Genomic DNA, 27,997 nt, shown 5'->3' on the forward strand with positions numbered 1-27,997 from the left:
CGGTTGAGTTTCGCTTTCGGTTCGCAGGAAACGAAAGCTGGGCGGCGCGGCGGGGCGGGGCGGGGCGGGGCGCGGCGGGGCGGGGACGTGGGCGGGGACGTAGGTGCTGGCACAGAGGGGTCCGGCGCTTGGGGACAGAGGCACGGGGACCGAGGTGGGGATATAGACGCAGGGACAGAGTCGCAGGGACAGACGCGGGGGCCGAGGTGGGGACAGAGGCGCGGAGGCAGACGCGGGGACAGAGGCGCAGGGACTGAGGTGGGAACAGAGGTGCGGGGACAGACTTGGGGACCTAGACTTGGGGACCTAGGTGGGGACAGACGGGGCCCCGCTCACCCCGCCCGCAGCGCCCGCCACGCCGCTGCCTGGAGGACCGGACGCGGTTGCTGAGTTTCTCCCTCATCCAACTTAGCAGCGCGGGTCTGACTCTTCGCTGCATCTGAGGCAAGTTTGGTGATACTTTTGGAGGCTTTCTTTGCAGGGAAGGCACAACGGGGCTGTGCTCAGATGCCACGTGGATAATTATGGGATTTTTGGGGGCTGAGCGAATTATAATAATGGTCTGTATTCGTTAATACGTATATTAGATCAGTGAAAATTTCCCACGCTGATATATTTATTTGGACTTTTTTTGCACGACTGTTTTTAATTAAAGAAGAAATTGCAAAATCCGCCTCCTACCGTCTCCCTCTTTTCCTGGAAGAAAGCTAGATTTAGACCTTTAAACCTAAAACTCTGTTCTATGACCCCTGAAAAATCTGGGTTCAAAGTGTTTTGAAAACTAAAGCAGAGCCTTTAACTTCATGCTTTACAGCATTGAGGTAGTTATACTTTGAAATTGCTCAAAAAAGAGGCAAATACTTAAAACATTTCTTTCTGGTGTTATATTGTGAGAGTGAGGCGGACGGTTCAGGCCTAGACATCCAGGTGGTCTAATGTGCTCATCCACATCGGACTAATACAGGTGCACAGATCCATCCTGGTTTTTGGATCACTATCAAAGAACTGAAAAAAAAAAAAGAAACCACTTTTTGTATTTTCACTAAAAAGAAATGTGTTGCACAGTTTGGGCATTTTTACATAATGATGAGCTTGCAAAGGGGAAAATGGGTTTCATCTGGAGTGTTCTAATCTGTGTGCCCAGCACATTACCATCACTTGAGAAACACACACGAATGATTAAGAATGAGGTCTGAATCTGTCGTTGCCATGATGGGTTGGATTTAGAACACTGTGAGGCTTGTGTCATTGGCTCTTTTCCTGGGCTGGTGGTTTTTCTTCCTGTGGTGGAAAAGATGGTCTGATTTATGTTCTTCTGGCTTAAAACGCCTTAAAAAGAGGCATTTTATGCTTCTGGCTTAAAAAGAGGCTGATTATGATCAGCCCTGAGCGGGTCACGTGACCATTGCTGAAACAGTCACCTTGGGCCCTGAGTGGCCAGGGCTTTGAGCCAGACTGTGCGTGTGGGCTCCATCCAGTACTCATATTCTGAAAGTGGAGATAGTGTTTGTAAGGAAGAGGTGAGTATGCTACCAAAAGGTGGGGCACTGGGCTGGCAGAAATGACAGGCGTCCACTGGGGTCATTTTCAAGGTTGCGGTACATGTTGCCAAGTGGTCGTCCAGGCTGGCTGTGGCAGTGTCCACTCCCAGTAGCTGGCTGCTGCTGTGGACCCGGACTGAAAGATCTCTCTGCACAAGTAACACCAAGAGGTCTTCACTGGTGACCCCTTAAGTGGAAATAAAGCAGCCGGGAATCATGCACCTTTAGGGAGAGCAACGCTGGGACTGAACTGAAAACAGTCTTCATGAAATGACCTGAAGGTAGCTGGTCTGCAGTAAATCCTCTATGCCGGGGGCCAGTCGCCTGCAGCCTGAGCTTGGTCAGTGCTTGTCTAGAACAGCTTCTCAACCTTAATGCTTGCGTAGGTCACCTAGGAATCTCGTCAAAAGGCAGATTCCAAGCCTGCCTTTTTAACAAACTTCAGGTGATGCTGTTGCTGCAGGTCCAGAGACCTGCCTACCTGCTTCCAAGATGCTGGACCAGTGGTTGCCAATATTTTAGCAGAACAAAAGAAAAAAATTGAGGACCCAGCTCCCCTTCAGATAAGAACTGAACTCTTAGTAGCCATTAATTGAGAAAACACACTGAAAATCTCTGCATTCAGGAAAGCTTTTACACCTTTTGGCAGAACACTAAAGGGCTGAGTGTTAGATTCAGTGTTTGGTTACAGTTGAGGCCATTTGCCCCTCACCTTTGCTTAAATGCACAGTAATTTCAGCACATCACTGGGACTGTAGAACGGGAGGATCTTACAGCAGTTATCGCAGGAGAAATATTTGGATTCTCAAGAAGACTTTTAGTGTGGTTACTTCAGTAGTTTCTAGTGAACAAACTGCAGGTGCTAAGTTCTGAAAACTACAGCATTAGGGCTTCCCCCGCCCCCAACCCCATGGTCGTTACTGTCTTAGTAGCCCTTTAAACACATAGTGTCTGCTACCCCATAGTGTTTGAACATCTCACATAAGTACTTGACGAGACTATTCCAAAGTCTCTGATGAGGGATGATGAAACCGTCTCCCCATCTTTCTCCTCTGACCAGGATTTCTTGTTACGTTCTTCTGTGCTGTAATTACCCTCCTGTACGCATACTGAAGGATGTGAACAAAACACTATATACAAGACAGTCTACATAACTTGTAGGTCCCCTAGTAAAGTAAAAACTTGGGGCTCCTTATTAAACAATTGTGAAGAACTTCAGGACTGCAACAGGAGAGCATTAAACCAAGCCGGGGTCTTCTGAGTGCAAGTCTGGGCAGCTACACAGGTTGTGTACTCGCCAAGTCAGCCCTGACTAAAGTCTGTGATTCCCAAACCATTCATAGCCTTCATCTTCTTTGTTCCACTGTTGATGACAACTGTATGGCATTGACATTTAAAAAACTGGTTTTCCAGTCTATAAATATTTCTTCAATCAGACTTGCAAGGAGAGAATCTGACCGAACTCACCATTAACCCACTGTTCTGTTTAAAAGAGGCTCTGGTTGTTTCTGCCTGTTCAGATGCCTGATATACATGATATAGAAGTAGCACATTTAAAACTATCACTGTTTTTGTGTGTGTGTGTGTGTGTGTGTGTGTGTGCACACAGCGGAATATAATTCAGGAAAATTATTTTTAGGAATGTATTTTCCAGAGCAATGTTGTCCCTAGGATTCATAGTTTGGGTAACTGTCAAAAGTTGAGAGTTTTATTTCCAACTATTAAACTGAGTGACAATCTAAAGCCATCATTTGAACAACAGTTTTTAGCCTCCATAAGTAGACCAAACATTACAAAGAGCAGTGTGCTTGATTCACGTGTGTAGTCTGTGGTTTTTGAAGTTTGACTAGTGAGAACAAGCTGTGTTTTGGGTGCTTTGGTTCTTTTCAGATTTTTTATATTCTTTATCACACCTGGATTGAATGATGATTTAATTATTGATTTTTTTGTAGATACGTTTGGAGTTTTTCCTCCTCATGTTAAGTGGTAAAGTTGATGTTCTGGTTTTAATTCATCTTCACAAGATGTGAAGAATTTGCAAATAGGGTTTTTCTCTTGAAAGACTCATGGCTTAATTGGGATTAATAATTAAAATTAAATTAATAATTAAATTATTAATAATTAATAATTAATAATTTAATTGGGATTAAAATTAAAATAATTAAAATAATTAAAATTAGATACAGTCTAACTCTGTTATTCTCAATTACTTTTAAAATTTAATAAAGTTGTAAGCCAAAAAAGATATAATATCCTCTATAAACTGTTTAGCAGACTTACTCTCTCTTTACTATATGTATTAATTTCTTTTCCTTTTTTAAGATTTTAAAATAAATTTATGCATATAATGGCCCAGACCATTCACTGTTGCAGCATCTTTCTTTTGCAGTGAAAATTATGCTTTTATATCTCAACATACAAAGTACAATATATGAGATTTTCTACCCTAAGTTGTGTGGATCATTTGCAACTGGATATTCAGATATTAACAGTTAATCCAAGTGACCACCCCCCCCCCCCCCCTTTCTGTTACACTGGTCACATGGGGTGGTAACCAAAGTGATCACTTGATTGTGTACCAGCGCAGGGACACCAGAAGGGGACTGGGGTGGGCGTTTGGTGGATGGCCTTTCAAAGGCTGAGGCCAAGGAGCAGATCTCAGATGAATAATAATAATAAAGTGAAGCCACGCTTTGGTACTTTTCTACTTCATCTGAAAAATGTAAGTCTTCATACAACGTTTAGCATGCATTTGGATGCAATGCCACTATCATTAAGTGCTCTGGCAGTAGGTGGGAGCGACTGGTCTTTCGGTATGATTCAGGGTTTTCGTTTTAGGTCTTTTATTATCTGTCCTTGAGTGTGTGCTCCTGTCTGTTTACTTGGTACCAGCCTTGGCAGTCTGTCTTCAGCCCACGTCCACCGGGACATTCCCATGTATCCACTAGGGGGCAGTGCCGACATTCCCATGCCTGGTTAGGCTTCTGCTTTTCTCACTGGAGAGAGAGATCTAAGGGCATCTGCCTTAAGAACTTCTCTAGTCAATTAAAACTGAGCTTGTTGGGGAAAGTCCTGGAAGTGATTTGTGGTTCAGATCTGTCAGCAGTTGAGTTAGCTGTGCCTTCACTGCTGGGCTCTGTGCGTGCTCTTTGCAGAGAATGACTCCACACCCGCATCAGACCATGTCTGTTTGCCTCAGACCACTGGCCTTGACTCCAAGTTCCAATTAATTAATTAACTAATTAATGATAAAATGAACACTTATGAAACCCTTCCCCCCAAACTAGAACATTACTGGCGATTACATGCTCTCTACTTCTCTCATCCCTCTGCCTGTCCATTGGAGGTAATGACCTGGTCTTTTTTTGTTTTTTTTAAATATTTATTTATTTATTATTTACGTGGCTGCCCCAGGTCTTAGTTGCGGCAGGCGGGCTCCTTAGTTGCAGCTCACGGGCTCCTTAGCTGCAGCATGCACGTGGGATCTAGTTCCCTGACCAGGGTTTGAACCCGGGCCCCCTGCATTGGGAGCACAGAGTCGTAACCACTGTGCCACCAGGGAAGTCCTTGGCCTGGTCTTTTTGATCTTCATTATCCATTTAAAAATCCTTGTCACACATGCACGTTGATGCCTAAATAGCGTAGTGTCTCATTTTCCTTGAGTTTGAATCTACAAAACGAAATACTAGATCTTATCTTCTAAGAATTGCCTTTTGACTCAACATTGCGTTTCTAAGATTCACCCTATTGTGACATGTTCACTCAGGTGCAACTGAGGAATATTATTTCATTGTGTACATTTATTACAGCTCACGTACCCGCTCTCCTGACATTTGGGTCGAGCGCTTGGATTGTTTCCATGTTTTTGCTGCACAAACAGCACTGCTATGAACATTCTTGTTTATGTCTCCAGGGACACATGTAAGAATTTCTCTTTTGAATTTTTAGGTTGAAGTTAAGTGAATGTTTAACTTTACAAGATGATGCCACGTTGTTTTCCCAAGCGACTGTACCATTTTACACCCTCCCCTAGTAGTATATAAAAGACCCTATTTATCTACATCCCCTCCAACACTTGGTTCCATCAGAATTCTTAACTGTTGCCGGTTGAATAGTGTAAAATGGTATCTCATTATGGTCAAGGTTTGCACTTCCCTGACCACTAGTGACCACTTACTTTTTATAAAAACTAAAATTCTGGAATGTCTACATTTTATTCCAGTCCTGGCTTGGGTTCACCTGTGCAGGTCTGCTCACAGCCCTTTGCACACTCTTCCCCACATCCTTCTCCCCCAGACCCCTGGGCTTTTTTTGCATAACACCTGCCCTGCCTCAAGGTGCCCCTTATTTTAAACCATACCCTTTCCTCTTTAATAAACTCAGATCCAGACTCACTTTCCCCACGAACCCTGCCCTCGTGAATATCAGTGAACTTAGGTCACTTCATTAAACCACTGAATCCTGACGGGCCTCTGAGCCACTGGCTAGAGTACAGACGGGGGCAGGTCATTTAGCTACGTATATTAAGAGCCTTAAACTTTGTACACTGTGACCTTGTAATTATATTTTTAAGAATATGTCCTAGGGCTTCCCTGGCGGCGCAGCGGTTAAGAATCCACCTGCCAATGCAGGGGACACGAGTTCGAGCCCTGGTCCAGGAAGATCCCACGTGCCATGGAACAACTAAACCCGTGTGCCACAATTACTGAGCCTGCGCTCTAGAGCCCGCGAGCCACAACTACTGAGCCCGTGTGCCACAACTACTGAAGCCCGTGTGCCTAGAGCCTGTGCTCCGCAGCAAGAGAAGCCACCACAATGAGAAGCCCGTGCACCGCAGCGAAGAGTAGCCCAAGAGTAGCCCCTGCTCACGGCAACTAGAGAAAGCCCACGCTCAGCAACAAAGACCCAATGCAGCCAAAAAATATATATATATAAATAAATAAATTTATATAAAAAAAGAATATCTCCTAGATAGTTAAAGATTTTTTTTTGAAGTGGACCATTTTTAAAGTCCTTATTGAATTTGTTGCAATATTGCTTCTGTTTTAGTTTCTTGGCCGCGAGGCATGTGGAGTCTTAGCTCCCCGACCAGGGATCGAACCCGCACCCCCTGCATTGGAAGGCGAAGTCCTAACCACTGGACCGCCAGGGCGGCCCCTCTCCTAGACGTTGATTTAGCGTCTGGTTGTATCTGAAGGCCACAGGTTTATTTGCACGGGGACAGAGGAGCCATTGAGGAAACAGCAGGGGTTGTGCTCAAGCTTAGACCCGGGGGCAGGCCTGAGCCCTGGGGAGAGATGGCTTCCCGCAAAGCTGAAGAACTTGGTGAAATGAAAAGGCACGAGGCAGTGGGAGGACTGGGCTTGTATCCCACTTCCATGTGAAGGCCCTGCTTGTAGATACGAGGGAACCTTTGTGCATGGATTGCTGTGTCGGGCAGTGCCCTGCAGACACCAGTGGGCACTCCAGGGCAGGTAGGGACAGGGTATGGTGCTTGTGACCTCGCTCCAAAACACAAGAGACTCCTCCTGAGATTCCCACACACCTGGGGAGAATTCACAGGCTGAAGCCTGTGTTGCCAGGAAGACTGGGTTCTGGTTAACATGACCTGGTTTATAGCTGCAGTTTTGTTGTGTCCATGACCTTTGGTTTGCCTGAGGAAAAATCACATAGGTAGAAAAAGGTTTTATACCTAAAAATGTTCACTGCGGTTTTTTTATAACTGCAAAAAATCGAAGACAGCCAGAACATTCTGCAATGTTCTGTTGCTACATCAGGCATCACTGTGAAACGGTTGAAAATATACTGCTTTTTCCATTTCACATTAAACAAGGATATTTGATTACAGGCCTCTCTCAATTGCTTGTGCCCATGCAAGGGAAAAGGAGAAAGCCCAGGGCGGAAAAGAATGTGTCAGAAAGTTTATGTATGTGAATATATACATATGGGCGTGGCGTTTGGGTTCCCAAGGACATTCGCCAGCCAGTCCTGGCTGAGTCTCAGCATTTCTTGGTGTGGAGCCCGTTGAGAAGAAGTCTCTATACCCTGTGTGTGTGGGTTTTGTCTGAGAAAGCTCAATAGACTCAAGGCCCTGCCATTGATTTGCCCTCCTTTGACGGTGTAGTCCCAGCTGAGCTGTGCGTGGGGAAGGTCTGCTGGGGAGCACCCTTGGGAACGACACCCAGAGGGTGAGCACAGCAGGGTGGGCAAACGGAGGACTTGAACTCCCAAAATTTGTGACAGAGGCTTCAGCCAATGCTAAGGGGAGCTCGGGGGCTGGGTGACCCTTCAGGCAGGTGGTAAGGCCCTTAGGCCCCCTCATCGCCCAGATTCTGGATAGGGACCGGGCCAGCTTTCTTCACTGGGGTGAATTCTGGAGGGGGCCTCAGCTGGGGGCCGTCGACCACCAACACCCGGTGGCCTGGGGAAGGGCTCCTGTTCCGCCGGAGTGTGAGTGGTCACCACCTCCCGCTACAGGCAGACATAGCTGTTCCCAGCCCCAGTTACTTGAACGGCCCTGTGTACAACACGTGTGGGTGTTCACAGCAGCCCCTTCCCCAGGAGCCAGGACGGGCTTCCTTGGGTCCAGCGTGTGGACAGCAAGGAGAGGGCTTTGAGCAGCCTTCAGGCAGTGGAGGGCCTGGGAGTGAGGAACAGGGAGACCCAGGTGTCTTGGTCTGGACCCCCTTGGTGAATGTTGAACCTTTGCCAGAACAGAGAGCCCAGGGCAGAGGCTGCGGCCGTGGGTCCCAATGAGGACACAGTGGGAATGAGGGACCAAGGGGACGGAGTCTCACTGAGTTGTCGTTTCTCGCCCTAGAGCTTGGCGGGCCAGTCTCCCCAGACACTGATCTCCCCCCAAGCCTGGCTCTTGGGGATCAGAACTGATCACATGGATATGCTTCCCCTTCTCTCATCCTTTCCTCTGCGGTGTGTTTTCACAGAGGTCCGGCCAAGGCCGGCTCATGAGAGCTCTTCCCGGAAGTGAGGTCGCACCGTCCTGAAGACGCCCTGCAGCTGCCGTCCGGGGGTTTTGGAGTGACTGCTGATGGGTATGGTTCCGGGTCCCTAGGCCGGTCTCGGCTGTCTCAGCGTTTCTCAGCAAAGCCCATTAGGAGAAGGACGGGAGCAGCAATGGGAAGAGACACAGGGAGCCCCGAGCCCGGGCTCCCAATGGGCCGAGAACCCCAGTCTTCTCTCTTGACTGCGCAGAAATGCTTTGCTCGTCCGCCGGACCGTAGAGTTTTGTGGTTGCCGATTGCTGCTCTTTGTGCCTCCACTTCTGCATCTGTGAAGTGGGGATGATTATGCCCCGGAGCCCATAGGATTGTTGGGAAGAATAACGAGGTTGTTGTGGAAGCTGCTTTAATCTTGCGCTTGGCATGTCGTGGCCCCCAGCCTTCCCCCGGGTGCTAGTGTGACTGGTGACAAGGTGCTTCTGCTGACTGGGTTCCTGCTGACCACGGATTCTTACGTTCTTCCTGCCCCAGCTCGTACACCAGAGCCCTTTCCCTGGGAGCTCTGAGATTAGTGGACTCCCTCCCTCTTAAATTACACACCTTGTGGGGTCTGCGGAGCCCAAGGTTGGGTGGGAAAGGGGGAGGTTGGTTGCTAGTGGGTCAGAGAAATACTACCTTTTGGTTTTCTCACATCCTCGTAAGTTCCTTGTGGTTTCCAGCCTCTCAAGGTGAGTTTAGATGAGGTGGATCTCCCCCAGAGCTTTCTTCTGATTCCCTTCCACCACCTGGTAGGGCCTGGGCAGGGGCCTTACCCCCGGGGCCCAGAGTAGATTGCCTGGGAGATGACTCTCGGCCCTGAGCCCGTAGATGCCCGCTGTGAGCCAGCTCTGTAGGGACAGCTTGGGTGGGCAGGGCCCCTAGTTCTCCCCAATGCACTGTCTGTAAGGTTTCTCTTCCTTTGCTCTTACTGTTGCTTGGGTTATAAGTTTGACAACGAGTGGTACACCTCCTTGTGGCCTCTCTTTTCCTGACGGACTGTTAAAACTTCTGCTGCTAATTCACTTTGCAGAGGCTCGTGTTTCTCTCTCCTTTCCAATTTGTTTCCAAGCTCCTTAGTGAATTCTTTGTGCCTCTGGGAGTACCTTATAGAATCTCATGTCCTTAGGAGGGTCTAGAGGAGTGTTTGGTGTTCGTTGAATTCTGTGGCAGGGCTTCCCTCAGTACCTTCCCTCTGCTCTTCATAGGCCCGGTGGGTTTACACAACATTGGGCAGACCTGCTGCCTTAACTCCCTGATCCAGGTGTTCGTTATGAACGCGGAATTCACCAAGATATTGAAGAGGTAAGGCAATTGTTCAGGCGGATGAATGTGTGTATTATTTTATGTTTTCAGTTGTTCAGTTACTCACAGTGGTTTGGGCTCTTAGAAGTCTACTTCCAAAAGCTAACAGAGAAAAGGTCTTGCTTTGCACAATCTAGACTATATACTATAATCATCTAAGATGATTTTTAAAAAATGTAAATGCTGATCCCACCCCCAGATATTTGGTTCCACTTGGGGCCTAGGTGGGTGTCTAGGGTGGGGCCCAAGCATTCGTACTTTTCAAAAGATTCCCCAGGTGATTCTAAAGTGTAGCCAGATTGGCAGCCACTGACTTGGTTAAAAGGAAGTGGGGACCCTGCCAGTGTCTAATCAAGGGGCAGGTCTATGAGTCTATTGATTTTTCTCAAATGAAACACATCCACACTCACACAGTATACACATCGTGAGAACCCTTCTTTCTTTTTTTTTTTAATGATTAAAATTTTATTTTATTTTGTTTTTATTTATTTTTGGCTGCGCTGGGTCTTCGTTGCTGTGCGCGGGCTTCCTCTAGTTGTGGCGAGTGGGAGCTACTCTTTGTTGTGGTGCACGGGCTTCTCATTGCAGTGGCTTCTCTTGTTGCGGAGCACGGGCTCTAGGCGCACAGGCTTCAGTAATTGTGGCGCGCAGGCTCAGTAGTTGTGGCTTGCGGGCTTCAGAGCACAGGCTCAGTAGTTGTGGCGCACAGGCTTAGCTGCTCCGTGGCATGTGGGATCTTCCTGGACCAGGGATCGAACCTGTGTCCCCTGCGTTGGCAGGCGGATTCTTAACCGCTGTGCCACCAGGGAAGCCCGAGAACCCTTCTTTCTTCTCAACCTATTCTGCAGAGACATGCTGAGACTCCGCCAGGACTGACAGGCAAATTTCCTTGGGAATTCAAGCACCATGCCCATATGTATATGTTCACATACATAAACTTTATCACTCATTCTTTTCTGCCTTTTGCTTTCTCCTTTTCCCCTTCCATGGGCATGGGCAGTTGAGAGATGCCAGTGATGAAACAAACCATTGCCAAGATACACTGCCATTCCTTTATGTGTCCTTCCCAGGGCCTAGGTCATACTTGCTTTTGGCCTTTGGAGAACTTCAGACTGGCCATTTTGCTGTGGGTGCAGGACCTACTGCACCTGCCGTTCGTTTTGGTGTGACTGCCGTGCAGGGTGGGGAGAGGGGTGAGGCCGCAGCTGTGCTGATTCCCCTCTCGAGAGGATACTCCCGTATAGCTGATTTGCTAACACGGTAGCTCTTCAACCTTGTCTATATGTCTAAATCATCTAGGAAACTTAAAAATCCTGGTAACTGCCCCCCCCCCCCCCAGAAATTCTGATGTAGCTAGTCTGCAGAGTGGCCTGGACGTGAGATTTTTGAAAGTTCTCCCATGTGATTGTGGTGTGCCCCTGGCACTGGGAACCGCGGGGACAGGGAGGTTCGTGGCTGTTCTCACCCGGCAGGATGACAGTGCCAAGGGGAGCTGCGGAGCAGAGGAGAAGTGTCCCCTTCCAGCTGCTCTTGCTACTGGAGAAGATGCAGGACAGCCGGGAGAAAGCGGTGCGACCCATGGGGCTGGCCTACTGTCTCCAGATGTACAGTGTACCACGTAAGGCGGTCCTCCTCCAGGAGCTCGGGCTCCTGGCCTGGTGCTCTGAGAGGCAGGGGAGCGCGAGGGGGAGGGGACACGGGAGGGGGCAGCAGAGGAGAGGAGAGGAGAGGAGGGGGACTGAGGCTCAGTGAGTGAACAGGAAGGAAACCCTTGTGTCGGAGGCACGTGTGTGGATGTGAGATATCTTAAGGAACCCCCATCTTCCAGGGTTATGATGTTATCTATGCATGTATTACTTCCACACTCACTCTTTTTCTGCCTCCCAGTGGAGTAAGTAAGCCTAAGAGTCTCCTCAAAGCTGATTCAACTGCAGGTAAAGGATTCTAGGGAAACAGAATAAAGGATTCATAAGGAGAAACCATGTTCTACAAAAGGAAACTCTTTTTTTTTTTTTTTTTTTTTTTTTAAACATCTTTATTGGGGTATAATTGCTTTACAATGGTGTGTTAGTTTCTGCTTTACAACAAAGTGAATCAGCTATACATATACATATGTTCCCATATGTCTTCCCTCTTGCGTCTCCCTCCCTCCCACTCTCCCATCCCACCCTTCCAGGCTGTCACAAAGCACCGAGCTAATATCCCTGTGCCTTGTGGCTGCTTCCCCCCAGCTATCTACCTTACTACGTTTGTTAGTGTGTATATGTCCATGACTCTCTCAAAAGGAAACTCTTAAATAGCTTAGTTTTTTGTAACAGCCTTAATGAAATATACATCACATACTGTAAAATTCAGTCAATTAAAAATGTACAATTCAGAGGTTTTTAGTATTTCACAGAGTTGTGCAATTATCACCACAATCTAAATTTAGCAAATTTTCATCACCCCCCAAAGAAACCCCATACCCATTAGCAGTCATTCTCCTTTGTTTTCTTCTAGGTTTTATACTTTTAGCTCTTACATTAGATCCATGTTTCACTTAGAGCTAAATTTTGTGAATGGTGTGAGATAGGAGTCCAACTTCATTCTCCTGCATGTGGGCATCCAATTGTTCCAGCACCATTTGTTGAAAATACTACTCTTTCCCCACTGAATTGATTCAGTCTCTTGTTACAACAAGCATCCTTTCATTTCAGCTTGACGAACTCCTCTCAGCTGTCCTTGTAAGGCAGGTCTAGTGGTGATGAGCTCTCAGTGTTTCTTTGTCTGGGAAAGCCTTTGTCTCTCCTTCATTTCTGAAGGACAGTGTTGCTGGATACAGTTTTCTTTATCAGCAGTTTTCCCTTTCATCACTTGCCCTATCATCCCACTTTCCCATGGTCTGTAAGGTTTGTGCTGAGAAATGTGCTGATAGTCTTATGAGGGTTCCCTTGTAGGTGATAAACTTCCTGTCTCTTGCTTTTAAGATCTCTCTTTGTCTTTGATTTTCGACATTATTTTTGACAGTATTGTGATGTGTCTTGGAGAACATCTGTTCGAAGGGAATATGTTTGGGGACCAGTGAGCTTCATGAACTTCAATGTCTAAATCTCTCCCCAGATTTGGGAAGTTGCAGCCACTATTTCTTTAGATGAGTTTTCGGCCCCCTTTCCTCTCTCTTCTTCTGGGACTCCATTGAAGTGTAGGTTGTTTCTCTTAATGGAGTCCCATAGACTTTCTTCAATCCTTCTCAGTCTTTTTGCTCCTCTGACTGGACAGTTTCAAATGACCTGCCTTCTAGTTCACTGATTCCTTCTGCTTGGTCCAGTCTGCTTTTGAAGCTCTCTGTTGAATTCTTCAGTTCAATATTCTTTAGCTCCAAAATTGCCCTTTGGTTCTTTTTTATGTTCTCTATCTCTTTGTTGAACTTCTGTTTTTCTTGTATTGTTTTCCTGATTTATTTAAATTGTTAATCTGTGTTCTCTGGTAGCTCTCCGAGCATCTTTAGAGCAATTATTTAGAATTATTTTTCGGACAATTTGGTATCTCCATTTCTTTGGTTTCAGTTACTGGAAGTTTACTGTTTTCTTTTGGTGGTATCACGTGTCCCTGATTGTCCATGATCCCTGTAGACTCGTACTCGTGTAGGGACTTTGCTAAGAAGGACCTTCACCTGCAGCTGGGGTGTGCTGTGATCCAGGTGTGGTGGTGTGAGGCTTGTGGTGGCTCTGGGTCTGGGTGGGTGTGATATCTCATTGGCTCAGGCTGCTGGGGTCCACGACCTCGATAACTGTGCCATCCTTGGAGAGAGCTGCAGGGGGTCTGAAGTAGCTGTAAGGGCTGTGAGGTAGTATTTCATTGTCTTTTTTTTTTTTTTTTTTTGTGGTACGCGGGCCTCTCACTGTTGTGGCCTCTCCCGTTGCGGAGCACAGGCTCCGGACGCGCAGGCTCAGCGGCCATGGCTCACGGGCCCAGCCGCTCCGCGGCATGTGGGATCTTCCCGGACCAGGGCATGAACCCACGTTCCCTGCGTCGGCAGGCGGACTCTCAACCACTGCGCCACCAGGGAAGCCCTTCATTGTAGTTTTGATTTATATTTCCCTAATGATTAGTGATGCTGGCCATCTTTTCATGTGCTTACTGCCATTTGTATGTCTTCTTTGGAAAAATATCTATTCCAGTTCTTTGCCCATTTTGGATTAGTGATGCTGGGCATCTTTTCATGTGCTTACTGCCATTTGTATGTCTTCTTTGGAAAAATATCTATTCCAGTTCTTTGCCCATTTTTGAATTGGGTTATTTTTGTTGTTGAGTTTAAAAGTTCTATATATTCTGGATGTTAATCCCTTATCAGATATATACTTTGCAAATATATTCTCTCATTCTGTGGGGTGCCTTTTTACTCTGGGGATACTGTCTTTTGATGCATACATTTAAAAAATTTTCATGAAGTTGAAGTTTTCTATGTTTTCTTTTGTTACCTGTGCCTTTGGTGTCACATCCAAGAAGTCATTGCCAAATCCAAGGTCATGTGCTTTTGTCCTATGTGTTCTTCTAAGCATTTTATTGTTTAGGGTCTTACATTTAGGTCCTTGATCTGTTTTGAATTAATTTTTGTATATGCAGTTAGAAGCGTTCAACTTCATTTCTTTGCATGTGGATATCCAGTTTCCCCAGCATCATTTGTTGAAGAGACTATCCTTTCCCGACTGTATACTCTTGGCTCCCTTGTCAAAAATTATTGGACCATACATTTGAGGATTCATTTCTGGACTCTTTATTCTATTGCATCAATCTGTATGTCTGTCCTTATGCCAGTACCACACTGTTTTGATTACTATAGCTGTGTAGTAAGTTTTGAAATGAGAAAGTGTGAGTCCTCTAGTTTGTTATTCTTTTTCAGAATTGTTTTGGCATTTGGGGGCCCCTTAAGACTCTATATGAATTTTATGATGAGTTTTTCTATTTCAGCAAATATCTTATTGGGATTTTGTTAGGGATTGCATTGAATATGTAGATTGCTTTGGGTAGTATTGACTTTTAAATAATACTAAATATTCTAGTCCATGTACATGGAATGTGTTTCCATTTATTTATGACTTCTTTAATTTCTTTCAGCAGTGTTTTGTAGTTTTCATAATACAACTCTTTTACCAATTTGGTTAAGTTAATTCCTAAGTATTTTATTGTTTTTGAAGCTATTATAGATGGATTTGTTTGTGTTATTTCATTTTCAAATTGTTTATTGTTCATGTATGTATAGAAATACAATTGACTTTTGTGTGTTGATTTTGTATCATATTTTTAATTTCATTTATTAGATCTAAAAGCTTTGTTTCGTGGAGTCTTTTAACATATGAGATTATATCATCTGCAAACAGTGGTAATTTTACTTCTTCCTTTCCAATTTGGATGCATTTTATTTCTTTTCTTATCTAATTGCTCTGGCTAGAACTTCCAGTACTGTGTTGAATAGAAGTGGTGAAAGCAGGCATCCTGCTTGTACAGAGACCCGCACTCCACTCTCCTAGTTGTATGTCACCTTTCTTTAGCTTTCCATAGCAGTTTGTACACCTGGGGAATTTTTATCATTCTTCTTCTTCTTTAAAAATAAATTTATTTATTAATTTTTTTTTTTTTGGCTGAGTTGGGTCTTCGTTCCTCTGTGTGGGCTTTCTCTAGCTGTGGTGAGCGGGGGCTACTCTTCCTTGCGGTGTGCGGGCTTCTCATTGCAGTGGCTTCTCTTGTTGCGGAGCACGGGCTCTAGGCATGCGGGCTTCAGTAGTTGTGGCACGTGGGCTCAGTAGTTGTGGCACACGGGCTCAGTAGTTGTGGCACACATGTTTAGTTGCTCCACGGCATGTGGGATCTTCCCGGACCAGGGCTCGAACTCATGTTCCCTGCATTGGCAGGTGGATTCTTAACCACCGTGCCACCAGGGAAGGCCCTAAATTCTTCTTTGAATTGTGAGTACATGGATACTTGCCTCCCACTAGACTATAGGTTTCTTGGGGATAGGAACTTTCTCTGGCCTCTGCAATGCCTTGCACGTAGCAAGTGTGAAGGAAGTTATGGGTTGGGCAAGCATCCCTGTATTTCTTAGATGAATCGGGACTTCTGGTTCTGGGATGGTCAGATGTGGCAAGGTGGCTCTACGTGGCAAGCTGACGCGACTCCCTTTATGTCCTGTGTGGTGGACAGCCTTCTGAAAATAATTCCCTGGAGACTGCATCAGTGCAGCCTGCTACCAGGCTGCTTGTCTACAGTTTGGGATTATTAGCTTGGAATGTGGATTAATTAACCATTCAACTAATATGTAATGTTCACCTGTTATGTGCCAGTTACTGAGCTGGTAAGGGAATTAGACTGACAGAGTATTTGCCTCCATGGAGCTGACAGTTTAGAGGAGAGACACAGGCCAAAACAAAATACAACCCCAAAACATTAAGTACAGATTGTGATAAGTATCATGGAGGAAATGGTGTTGAGATAGCAGATATGAATGTTTAATACCTTTTCTTGCAACGTCTTTGCAACTCGGGAACATGGATTCATTCACCCCTGTGCACCGCTTGTAGCCTGATGTTCACGTGTGTAGGATTCATGGCTTATTCCTGCTTCCTCTCCGCTAGCACCCTCTATCACTGAGAAGGTTATTTCCCTTCTTGTTCTCCCGTACACCTTTGGGGAAGACCTGGGTCAGGTATTAGTGTTGGGAAACTGCTCAATTTTAAGGGGAGTGAATAAAGAAAATACGGAGAGGCATAGAGAAGTCAGTGGCCACAGGAGTCCAGTTGGAGGCTTGGCAGGGACATAGGAGAGAATCCACCACTGACTATTGGTTTTGTGTAGCTGGGTTCACCAGCGGAGGCCAGCAGGGGTGGGTGGCAACTCAGAGGACAGAAGACTTGTGTGATGCAGTGGGGCTGGGGCTGGACTTTGAGTTTTAAAAGGAGTTCTCAAAATCAATACCAAGCTTATCTTTCATTTTCATGACCGAACATCCTGTGGAAACTTAGCCTGAAAGCGGGGAAAGGCAACGTCATGAGAGTTCGCCTGCATCTAGGTAGCTGGGGCAGGAGGGCAGGACAGGTGTCCCTGGGTCCTCACCCTGGGCGTTACTTTTCTCTTTGGCCAGTGTTTGTCCAGCATGATGCTGCCCAGCTCTACCTCACAGTCTGGAACCTGATTAAAGACCAAATCACAGATGCGGACTTGGTAAGTCCTAGAGCGAGAGAGCTCAGAAGGTGAAGATGCTGTCCGTGTGACGTGTAGAGAGGATCGAAAGGGGAAGTGCATGTAAAATGCTTAGCACGATTGCATAGTGCAGTTGCTGTGATTTCTCTACGCCTTTGTGAGCGAGCGGGGAGCGGCTGCCCTTCCGGAGCTGTGTGCGGTGGCTCCAGCGCTGGAGCTTGGCCGGACCTGCTTACTCGCGGCTTTCTCTGCACCTTCATCCTCCTCCCCTTCCTTTTGCAGGTAGCGAGGCTGCAGGCCCTCTATGCCATTCGTGTGAGGGAGTCCCTCGTTTGCCTTGGATGTACCGTGGAGAGTGACAGAAGCAGCAGCATGCTGACCCTCCCCGTCTCTCTTTTCGACATGGATTCAAAGCCCCTGAAAACACTGGTGAGGGGTCCTTGTGGGGAGTTTTCTGTTCCCGCACAGCCCAGAGCTTCTGGTGCCCCCTTCCTTCTTTAATCCACCCTTGGCTTTTAAAAAATCATTTCCGCTTCCTTTGCATGGCTCTGGCTAAGTTCTCCTTTCATTTGCGGGGAAAAAACGTTTCTCCTCCTACGGCCCCTTATCCTCACTGCTTCCTCCAAAACATAGGTCTTTCCTGAGACCCTGGCACGTGTACCACGCTGGGGTGGATGTTAGGGGACCTGGGGAAAACGAGGAGAGAAGCTTAAGCTCATCGGCAGGGTGAGGGGTTGTACCCAGAAGGTAATAACCTTGCCTTTCCCTTGCTCCCCTGGGGCAGGAGGACGCCCTCCGCTGTTTCTTCCAGCCCAGGGAGCTGTCCAGCGAGGACAAGTGCTTCTGTGGGAACTGTGAGAAGAAGACCTGCTGGAAGCAGGTACTTGCTCCCAAACCGGGTGCTTCTGGCCCGTCTGGGGTTCCCCTTGGGGGCCTCCCACTGAGGGAGGGAATCCCTTCAGGCTGGGGATCCTGGGGCTTGTGACTTCCAGGGCTCTGGGTACGCTCCTCGGACCCCATCACTGAGACGGACGGGGGAAGGCACAAGAGCGGGGGCTGTTTTCCCCTCAGGGCCAGACTCCCCTGGGAGGGGAGCAGACCCCGTAGTTCCCCTGGGTTCCTGGGCGGAGCCCTGGGCTTCTTGAGCCTTCTGTGGGAGGCCCAGCAGATCCAGCAGGCGGGGCCCTTACCGTGTGATTCCATTCCGCTCCCTTCTTTTCTGGAAGAAGAACATACCATCGGCCCTGGTGTTTCTCGGAATTGACCTGTTTCAAGTGCCTGGGACTCATCTCCACGGTGACTTTGCTTTTTCCAGGTCTTGACACTGACCCACCTGCCCCAGACACTGACCATCCACCTCATGCGTTTCTCCAGCAAAAATCTGCAGACAGAAAAGATCTGCCACTCACTGTGTTTCCCCCAGAACTTGGATCTAAATAAGCTCCTTGAGATGGAGGGAGAGCCCTGCGCTGCTGAGGAGCAGGTGAGGGCCCCTCGTGTCCCTTCCACCCCCCACGTAAGACACCCCGTCCTTTGTTTGTCTTCCCTCCCCTGAGATGATTGGCATCAAGATCACCAGAGATGCATTTTGAGCATCCTTCTCTTCTCTGGTGGCCGAGGTCGGGGCACAGAGGGAGGGACGGTCACCAATGGCTTGGTATGATTCATAGAAACATATTCATACACTCGAGAAACACTTGTTTTTCAAAAAAGGAGTTTAATGATGGGAACCCGAGTCTCTTGGATAACAGCGATGGGCTGTTAGCCTCACATTGCCACCAACATTTGCTGTTGGCCGTTGCATTTCTTTTAAGATTCAAAAGACTTTATTTCTGATGATTGGATTTGTACTCATCTACCTCACAGCAATGAGGGAAGGAACCCATAAGTCAGAACGTTCCTTTTAAATAGGATGTGCAGTGCTTACGTAGCCACAGGTAACCACAGCACCCTGGGTCCTAAATAGAGCCCCAGCCTAACGTTCTACTTCCGACAGCTTATGCTTACCTCGGGGATAATAAGAAAGCAGCCAGCACGTTGGGCCAAATTGATTCAGAGTCAAGTTGGATTCAATTGTCTTGAGCTAATGAATTGTTGGGAAATTCTGAGAAAAAAGTGACATAAATGTCTTTTCTCCATAGGTTTAAAATGCTACATTTATTCCTATACATATGTGAGTCCATGTGTGGACTTTCTGTTTTGTTCCACTGGGCGGTTTACTATCCATGCTCTAGAACCATGGTTTTTTAAACATTGAGGCCTGACAGCGTGTTATAGTGGCTCCTCCCCTGTTCAGGGCATGTACATTTCATAGGATTCTCAGTTTCTTTCCTTCTAGTTTCCTTATTTCCACTTGCACAGCCTACCTAATGAAATATATCTTAACATTTTTTTTCCTCTTGAAAAGACTTGTGAGGAATTATAGAATGAATCTCCACATCCACCAACGGCTTAAACAGTTACCTAACTCATGGCCACTCTTGCTTCACCTACACCCCATCCTCTTCTCTCTCCAAACCTCTACTGGATGATTTTGACGCAAATCCCAGACACCATACATGTCATTTGTAAGCATTTCATTATGTCTCTCTAAAGAATAAGCACTCTTTTTCCAAACATGACCAAGTCCGTCTTATGATTCTTTAATATCCTCTAATAGCCGGTAAATATTTGGATTTCCCTGACTGTCCTGTAAGTTGTTTGCTTTGTTTGAATCTAGAGCCAAATAAAGTCTACACTTGTATTTGCTTACCTTTGTTTCCTCCCTCCCTCCCCCTTGCCTTTCTTTCTTCTTCAGCTTAAGTTTCTTTGATGCTTCTCCTCCTTTTCTTTTCCTCGAAATTTATTTGCTTGAAGGTTTTTTTAAATGTATATCCAGAATTGGCTGGCGGGTCTTATTTAACATACTCCTCTAGCCCTGGTATTTCTCGTGAACTGAGAGTTAGATCCAGAGATTGCCCCGCACTTTTTGCACAGCAAAGGAAACCATAAACAAGACAAAAAGACAACCCTCAGAATGGGAGAAAATATTTGTAAATGAAGCAACTGACAAAGGATTAATCTCTAAAATATACAAGCAGCTCATGCAGCTCAATATCAAAAAAACCAACAACCCAATCCAAAAATGGGCAGAAGACCTAAATAGACATTTCTCCAAAGAAGACATACAGATCGCCAACAAATACGTGAAAGGATGCTCAACATCACTAATCATTAGAGAAATGAAAATCAAAACCACAATGAGGTATCACCTCACACCAGTCAGAATGACCATCATCAAAAAATCTACAAACAACAAATGCTGGAGAGGGTGTGGAGAAAAGGGAACCCTCTTGCACTGTTGGGAATGTAAATTGATACAGCCACTATGGAGAACTGTATGGAGGTTCCTTAAAAAGCTAAAAATAGGGGGCTTCCCTGGTGGCGCAGTGGTTGAGAGTCCGCATGCTGATGCAGGGGACACGGGTTCGTGCCCCGGTCAGGGAGGATCCCACATGCCGCGGAGCGGCTGGGCCCGTGAGCCATGGCCGCTGAGCCTGCGCATCCGGAGCCTGTGCTCCACAACGGGAGGGGCCAAAAAAACAGTGAGAGGCCCGTGTACCGCAAAAAAAAAAAAAACAAAAAAAAAAAAACAAAAAAAAAAAAAGCTAAAAATAGAACTACCATATGACCCAGAAATCCCACTACTGGGCAGATAGCCTGAGAAAACCATAATTCAAAAAGAGTCATGTACCACACTGTTCACTGCAGCACTATTTACAATAGCCAGGACATGGAAGCAACCTAAGTGTCCATCAACAGATGAATGGGTAAAGAAGATGGGGCACGTGTATACAATGGAATATTACTCAGCCATAAAAAGAAATGAAATTGAGTTATTTGTAGTGAGGTGGATGGACCTAGAGTCTTGTCATACAGAGTGAAGTAAGTCAGAAAGAGAAAAACAAATATCGTATGCTGACACATATATGTGGAATCTAAAAAAAAAATAAGGTGCTGATGAACCTAGGGTCAGGACAGGAATAAAGAGTCAGACGTAGAGAATGGACTTGAGACACGGGAGGGGAAGAGTAAGCTGGGACGAAGTGAGAGAGTGGCACTGACATATATACACACTACAAATGTAAAATAGATAGCTAGTGGGAAGCAGCCGCATAGCACAGGGAGATCAGGTTGGTGCTTTGTGACCACCTAGAGGGGTGGGATAGGGAGGGTGGGAGGGAGATGCAAGAGGGAGGGGATATGGGGATATATGTTTACGTATAGCTGATTCACTTTGTTATACAGCAGCAACTAACACACCATTGTAAAGCAGTTATACTGCAATAAAGATGTAAAAAAAAAAAAATCCAGTGTAACATCCCCACGTGAGAATAGAGAATGATTTTAGCCCTCCCTTTTGGGGGACTAAGCTTCGTTTGTCCTACCCTCATCCTGTCCCCTTCACGATCTTGTTTCAAAGTCTCAGGTTAGGGATATTATTTGACTGTGTTGAGAAAACAAGTACAATTTTCCCAACTCATGTGGAGATCTTGCTCACAATCAGTGAAAACTCTCTCTCTTGCCACTGTTGTCTTTTCACAGAGAATTCTCTCCTATCTTGACTTGCTAAGATTTGAGGGAGTAGAAAGACTTACTGCCAAACCTAGTGAATATACTTTTTGGTCTTTCCCTTACTTGATCTTTTTGTGATATTCTGTTATTGATCCTATTCTCCTTCAAAGTCTGCCTACTCTAGGCCTCTCTCCTGGGGTTTCTTTCTCCATTGCTGGATCCTTTCCTGCCCATTTTTATTGGTATTTAGTTTTAATTCCATTCCTTTTTCTTCCCATTTTTTGAATGTCATCTCATTAATTCTCATGGTTTCAATCACCTCAAACTGAAGACTTCCAGTCCCTGTCTCCTGCTCAGGTCTCACTCTTGACCTCCAAACAGTGTGTCCACCTCCTACTCAGTGCTGTCACACGGTCCCCAAATGCACTGTCTTCATCCCCAGACACCTCTGTTCCATGTGTGACCTTATAGCAGCAGCGTCTTCCTAATTTCCAAGCCAAAAATCTGGGGTTCATCCTTGTAGTGCCCCCTACTTGCTCCCCCACCACCATATCCATCAGTTGCAAAGGAACTTATTATTTTTCCTTAACTTTGCACAAATCTGTCCCCTCGTCTCTACGTTCACCCTCACTTCCTCAGTATAGGGGTCGAGAGCTTGGGCTTCGAAGCCGGGCAGGCCTGGGTTAAACTCCCGCCTCTTCTCTTTATGAGCTCTGACCCTTGAGTAAATTACTCTGCTCCCTGAGCTCAGATTCCACGTCTGCAAAGTAGGATTTATGCTGGCACCCAGTTTACAGGTTTGCTGTGGATGTTAAATGGAACAATGCATGGGAAGACTTGACCAGGTGCTGGCAGTCAGCTAGTAATTGCTGTGTTAATAATGCTTATTATCGTTTACTGGCTGATCCCGGGGGTAATGGCTGGGCTCTCAACACTTCTTCCTCGTGCCATCATGGTTCCCTAACTTGTCCCGTTGGCTCTGCCTCACTTGAACTCTCAGTCCATTTTTCACACCACGTTATTTCAGTGTTTCTCAAACACAAATCCGATGATGTTGCTCCCCTGTGTAAAGCCTTCCGACGGCTCCCGCTGCTCGGGATAAAGTTCTGATTCCTGACTTGGCCTTTGTGGACGTTAATCCCATGGCTCCCAGCACCCCCAGCTGCATTTCCGGGTGCACTGTTCTGTTCCCACCGGGCAGCCACAGTTCCTGGTCCATACTCCATCACGCGTGTGCCATTATGACCCTTCAGGATCAGTTCAAGCACGTCTTCTCTGGGAGCTTTCCTCAGCAGGTCACTCCTTCTCCCTTTTGGGGCGAAAAGTGGTTCTTCCCAAATTTACCTCCAAATGCACCTGGTATAAAACATGGGATTACAGCTCTGGCATAATTAGCTGTGAGTCTTGAGGTCAAAGACGGTTTTCTAGTGCCCTGGAAGTACCAGTGCCTGGCAGAGAAAGGCACTGAATGAGCAAAGGCACGATGAAGTAGTTTCCTCCTCCTAGACGAGGGTCAGAAGAGGAGGGATGATGGGGCTCTCTTTGTTCTTGTGTCCTTCAGCGTGGGGGACAGTATGAACTCTTCGCTGTGATTGCCCATGTGGGGAAGGCTGACTTCGGTCACTACTGTGCTTATGTCCGGAGTACTGTGAATGGAAAATGGTTCTGCTTCAACGACTCCAACGTTTCCTGGGTGAGAAACATCCTCCAGAATTGCCTCTTGCCCTGGATTCTGCACCTCTAATAAGTTCTGAGCCAGGACTAGATGGGCCCTCAAGGCCCAGACACGCTGTGGTCCTGTTCTCTGTGTGTGTGGCCTTTTGTGGGCTTTGAAGCCCTTTTCTGCATGGAGTCCCTGTCTGGTTTACAGCGTTCTGCTACTCCACTTAGCTCAGTGTCTAGGTTTTTGGGATTCTAGGCTCAGTGCCCTGTAGCCTCGTGCTCTGGGGGAAGCTTACTGAAAGCAAGAAGAGTCAGAAAGAGTTAGAAAATCTTGGCTCGTCAACACCAAGTTTAAACAGAGGGACAGTGTACTAAAGAAACTTCATACCCATGGCACCTGTCACTAGGTAATCCAGGTCATGGGTGTAACGGGGGTGGGTTTGTCTGGGTGAGTGAGGGAGGGCCGCTTCACCTTCTCTGTGTGCTTCTAGGTGTCCTGGGAAGACGTCCAGTGTACCTATGGAGATCACAGCTACCGCTGGTGAGAGAGCACTGGGGTGGTGGGGTCCCAACGCGCTCACACACCCTGAGCAGTATAGGGTGCTAGCTGCTCTATGAAACGCTCACGGACTCAGCTGCCACTCGCCTTTGGATGGCCCCCTAGTGAATACTGCTCAGCCTCATCTTTCAGTACCACCCACCACACTGCTCTTCCTGCAGTTTAGACTCCAACAGTACTGAAGTATAAGTGGCTCCCAAATATCACGCTATGCGTGGCTTTGCGCGGGCTGTTCCCGGCCTGTGCTGCCTTTTCCTAATTTGTCACTGCGGCAACCCCCCTCTCATGCTTCAGTACTTCTGCTCGTGCCCACCTGCTCTGTAAAGGCTTCCCAGCAGCATCCAGGCAGGTTTGTAGGAGCTTCTCAGATGCTTTCACTGCATTTGGAGCTCACCTCCCTTACAGCAAGGATCCCACTGCTCTGTAAGTGTTCGCCTACATAACATTCTTTCACATTAACCACGAACTTTTGGAGGCAAAGATCACTCTTTTCCTCCTTCTTTGTCTGGTACAGTGGCTTGCATGTAGTAAATAACAATAACTAAATTGTTAAAAATCAATAACTACAGAGGGGAAGCTGGAGAGAAAAAAGCTGGGTGAAGGTAAAGCAGAGACTTTGTAAGTTTTTCCTGCTAAGCTTAGAGGTGACATTGTACACTAAACATGATGTGCAGGATGACCCCAGCTGCACACGTAGGCCTTCACTTGGAAACCAATGAATTAGGTGAAATTCGTGCTTGGAATCCTCCCCGCCTCCACCTTGTACCTTTCGTCTTCTCTTTCTTTTCTTCTAAGCATCTCCTTAGATGCCCACTCTTTGTTACCTTTTGGTTGTCAGTGATCCCCCATTATTATTATTTTATAAAAAAATATTTATTTATTTATTTGGCTGCATGGGGTCTTAGTTGTGGCACGAGGGATTTTCATTGCAGCGCACGGGCTTCTTTCTAGTTGCGGCATGCAGGCTCAGCAGTTGCAGCGCGCAGGCTTAGTTGCCCTGCGGCATGTGGGATCTTAGTTATCTGACCAGGGATCGAACCCATGTCCCCTGCATTGGAAAGCGGATTCTTTTTTTTTTTTTAATTAATTACTTTTATTTTTGGCTGCATTGGCTCTTCCTTGCTGCCATGGGCTTTCTTTAGTTGTGGCGAGCAGGGGCTACTCTTCATTGTGGTGCACGGACTTCTCATCGTGGTGACGTCTCTTGTTTCGGAGCATGGGCTCTAGGCGCGCAGGCTTCAGTAGTTGTGGCACGCGGGCTCAGTAGTTGTGGTGCACGGGCTTAGTTGCTCCGTGGCACGTGGGATCTTCCCGGACCAGGGCTCGAACCCATGTCCCCTGCGCTGGCAGGCGGATTCTTTTTTTTTTTTTTTTTTTAACATCTTTATTGGGGTATAATTGCTTTACAATGGTGTTTTAGTTTCTGCTTTATAACAAAGTGAATCAGCTATACATATACATATGTTCCCATATGTCTTCCCTCTTGCGTCTCCCTCCCTCCCACTCTCCCCATCCCACCCTTCCAGGCTGTCACAAAGCACCGAGCTAATATCCCTGTGCCTTGCGGCTGCTTCCCCCCAGCTATCTACCTTACTACGTTTGTTAGTGTGTATATGTCCATGACTCTCTCTCGCCCTGTCAAAACTCACCCCTCCCCCTCCCCATATCCTCAAGTCCGTTCTCCAGTAGGTCTGCGTCTTTATTCCTATCTTACCCCTAGGTTCTTCATGACATTTTTCCCCCTTAAATTCCATATATATGTGTTAGCATACGGTATTTGTCTTTTTCTTTCTGACTTACTTCACTCTGTATGACAGACTCTAGGTCTATCCATCTCATTACAAATAGCTCAATTTCATTTCTTTTTAAGGCTGAGTAATATTCCATTGTGTATATGTGCCACATCTTCTTTATCCATTCATCCGATGATGGGCGCTTAGGTTGTTTCCATGTCCTGGCTATTGTAAATAGAGCTGCAATGAACATTTTGGTACATGACTCTTTTTGAATTTTGGTTTTCTCAGGGTATATGCCAAGTAGTGGGATTGCTGGGTCATATGGTAATTCTATTTGTAGTTTTTTAAGGAACCTCCATACTGTTCTCCACAGTGGCTGAACCAATTCACATTCCCACCAGCAGTGCAAGAGTGTCCCCTTTTCTCCACACCCTCTCCAGCATTTATTGTTTCTAGATTTTTTGATGATGGCCATTCTGACTGGTGTGAGATGATATCTCATTGTAGTTTTGATTTGCATTTCTCTAATGATTAATGATGTTGAGCATTCTTTCATGTGTTTGTTGGCATTCTGTATATCTTCTTTGGAGAAATGTCTATTTAGGTCTTCTGCCCATTTTTGGATGGGGTTGTTTGTTTTTTTGTTATTGAGCTGCATGAGCTGCTTGTAAATTTTGGAGATTAATCCTTTGTCAGTTGCTTCATTTGCAAATGTTTTCTCCCATTCTGAGGGTTGTCTTTTGGTCTTGGTTATGGTTTCCTTTGCTGTGCAAAAGCTTTGAAGTTTCATTAGGTCCCATTTGTTTATTTTGTTTTTATTTCCATTACTCTAGGAGGTGGGTCAGAAAGGATCTTGCTGTGATTTATGTCATAGAGTGTTCTTCCTATGTTTTCTTCTAAGAGTTTGATAGTTTCTGGCCTTACATTTAGGTCTTTAATCCATTTTGAGCTTATTTTTGTGTATGGTGTTAGGGAGTGATCTAATCTCATACTTTTACATGTACCTGTCCAGTTTTCCCAGCACCATTTATTGAAGAGGCTGTCCTTTCTCCACTGTACATTCCTGCCTCCTTTATCAAAGATAAGGTGTCCATATGTGCGTGGGTTTATCTCTGGGCTTTCTATCCTGTTCCACTGATCTATCTTTCTGTTTTTGTGCCAGTACCATACTGTCTTGATTACTGTTGCTTTGTAATATAGTCTGAAGTCAGGGAGCCTTATTCCTCCAGCTCCTTTTTTCGTTCTCAAGATTGCTTTGGCTATTCGGGGTCTTTTGTGTTTCCATACAAATTGCGAAATTTTTTGTTCTAGTTCTGTGAAAAATGTGGCAGGCGGATTCTTAACTGCTGTGTGGAAGGTGGATTCTTAACTACTGGACCACCAGGGAGGTCCTGATAACCCATTATTTAGATCAGGATTTGGCAGACTTTCTCTGTAAAAGGCCAGAGAGTGAATGTTTCAGCCTCTGGGACACAAAGTCTCTGTCGCAACTCCTCAACTCTGCCTCTGCAGCAGAAAAGCAGCCATAGATGATACGTGGGTGAATAAGCGTGGGCTTGTTCCAGTTATGTTTATTTGCAAAAACAGGGTTGGATATGGCTCACAAGCTCATAGTTTGTCAACTCCTGATTGAGACGTTAACTAGCAGCTTAATAATAGTTATTTTCCCAGGTCACCAGTTTTGTCCCCTCTAAGGTGATGGATATGAAGACTTGATCCAATAACCTGGAAAGTTTTCTGACGGGTGTCCTATCGTGAATTAATAATGTATTAATTAACTATGAATGTTTCATTTCTGTGACGCTGTTGCAATTGTTTTCTTCCTAGGCAGGAAACTGCATATCTTCTGGTTTACATGAAGATTGAGTCCTAATGGATGTACCCTAAACCTTCAGAGACCTGCAGAGTATCATTTTCCTTTTCTGTTCCTGGATCTGCAGACTCTTTTAAGATATTCTGCAGTGAGGAGAGGCACTGTTTTGGAATTGTTTAATTAAACTTTATTTATTGTCAGTGGTGGTTATCAAAATACTTAACAGTGACACTGTGCAGGTTTGGATCAGTCAGAGTGGATACTTCCACCAGTGGACCCTGGCCCCATGGCTGCATCAGGTCTGGAGTACTCCTGCTGTACAAGGTGGTGGTCCTTTAGCTGGGAGATTGTGGAGCCCAGAGGCTACCAGGGGAGTAGAAACCAGGCCAGCACTGGTAGCAGGGGGCAGTCAGGTGGCAAGGGGCAGTGGTAGGGAACTATTTCCATATTTTACAGCTAAGGTTACTGTACTGGTTGGTACTGACTGTATATCATTTCTGTTTATAATTTAAAAAATTTTAGAACCTGTATCAATTACATAAAACTCAAGTGCTTTGTAATTGTTATTCATTTATTTGGCAAATATGTATTGATCACCTACTCTCCGTGAGATGGTGTGCCAGACACAATAATGAATAAAGTTCTTTCTCTCAAAA

At 46.1% G+C, this 27,997-nt stretch overlaps 1 protein-coding gene across 4 annotated transcripts; it reads left to right on the forward strand.

The window, feature by feature from the left end:
* The first annotated feature begins 95 nt into the window (after positions 1-95).
* USP18 (ubiquitin specific peptidase 18) lies at positions 96-27,997 on the forward strand. Of its 4 annotated transcripts, XM_032647224.1 has the most exons (11): positions 96-444; positions 8,486-8,593; positions 9,745-9,841; positions 11,314-11,459; positions 16,959-17,038; positions 17,300-17,446; positions 17,802-17,897; positions 18,333-18,500; positions 23,133-23,264; positions 23,725-23,774; positions 27,356-27,997. In XM_032647224.1, exons 2-11 carry the CDS (start codon positions 8,590-8,592, stop codon positions 27,399-27,401), a joined length of 966 nt encoding a protein of 321 aa, XP_032503115.1. In that variant the 5' UTR covers positions 96-444; positions 8,486-8,589; the 3' UTR covers positions 27,402-27,997. The 4 variants fall into 4 exon arrangements, with proteins under 4 accessions (XP_032503115.1, XP_032503117.1, XP_032503118.1 ...); XM_032647225.1 differs by lacking the exons at positions 96-444; positions 8,486-8,593 and adding an exon at positions 10,377-10,381; XM_032647226.1 differs by lacking the exons at positions 23,133-23,264; positions 23,725-23,774 and having other exon boundaries at positions 142-444.

The sequence above is a fragment of the Phocoena sinus genome, chromosome 10 (genome assembly GCF_008692025.1).
Source record: "Phocoena sinus isolate mPhoSin1 chromosome 10, mPhoSin1.pri, whole genome shotgun sequence".
NCBI classification, from domain to species: Eukaryota; Metazoa; Chordata; class Mammalia; order Artiodactyla; family Phocoenidae; genus Phocoena; species Phocoena sinus.

Excerpts from the sequence above, each read along its gene's own strand:
- USP18 (XM_032647224.1), top strand. Across the intron at positions 17,447-17,801 it reads CAAAGCCCCTGAAAACACTG|GAGGACGCCCTCCGCTGTTT; the intron begins GTGAGGGGTCCT and ends CCCCTGGGGCAG. Across the intron at positions 17,898-18,332 it reads AGAAGACCTGCTGGAAGCAG|GTCTTGACACTGACCCACCT; the intron begins GTACTTGCTCCC and ends TGCTTTTTCCAG.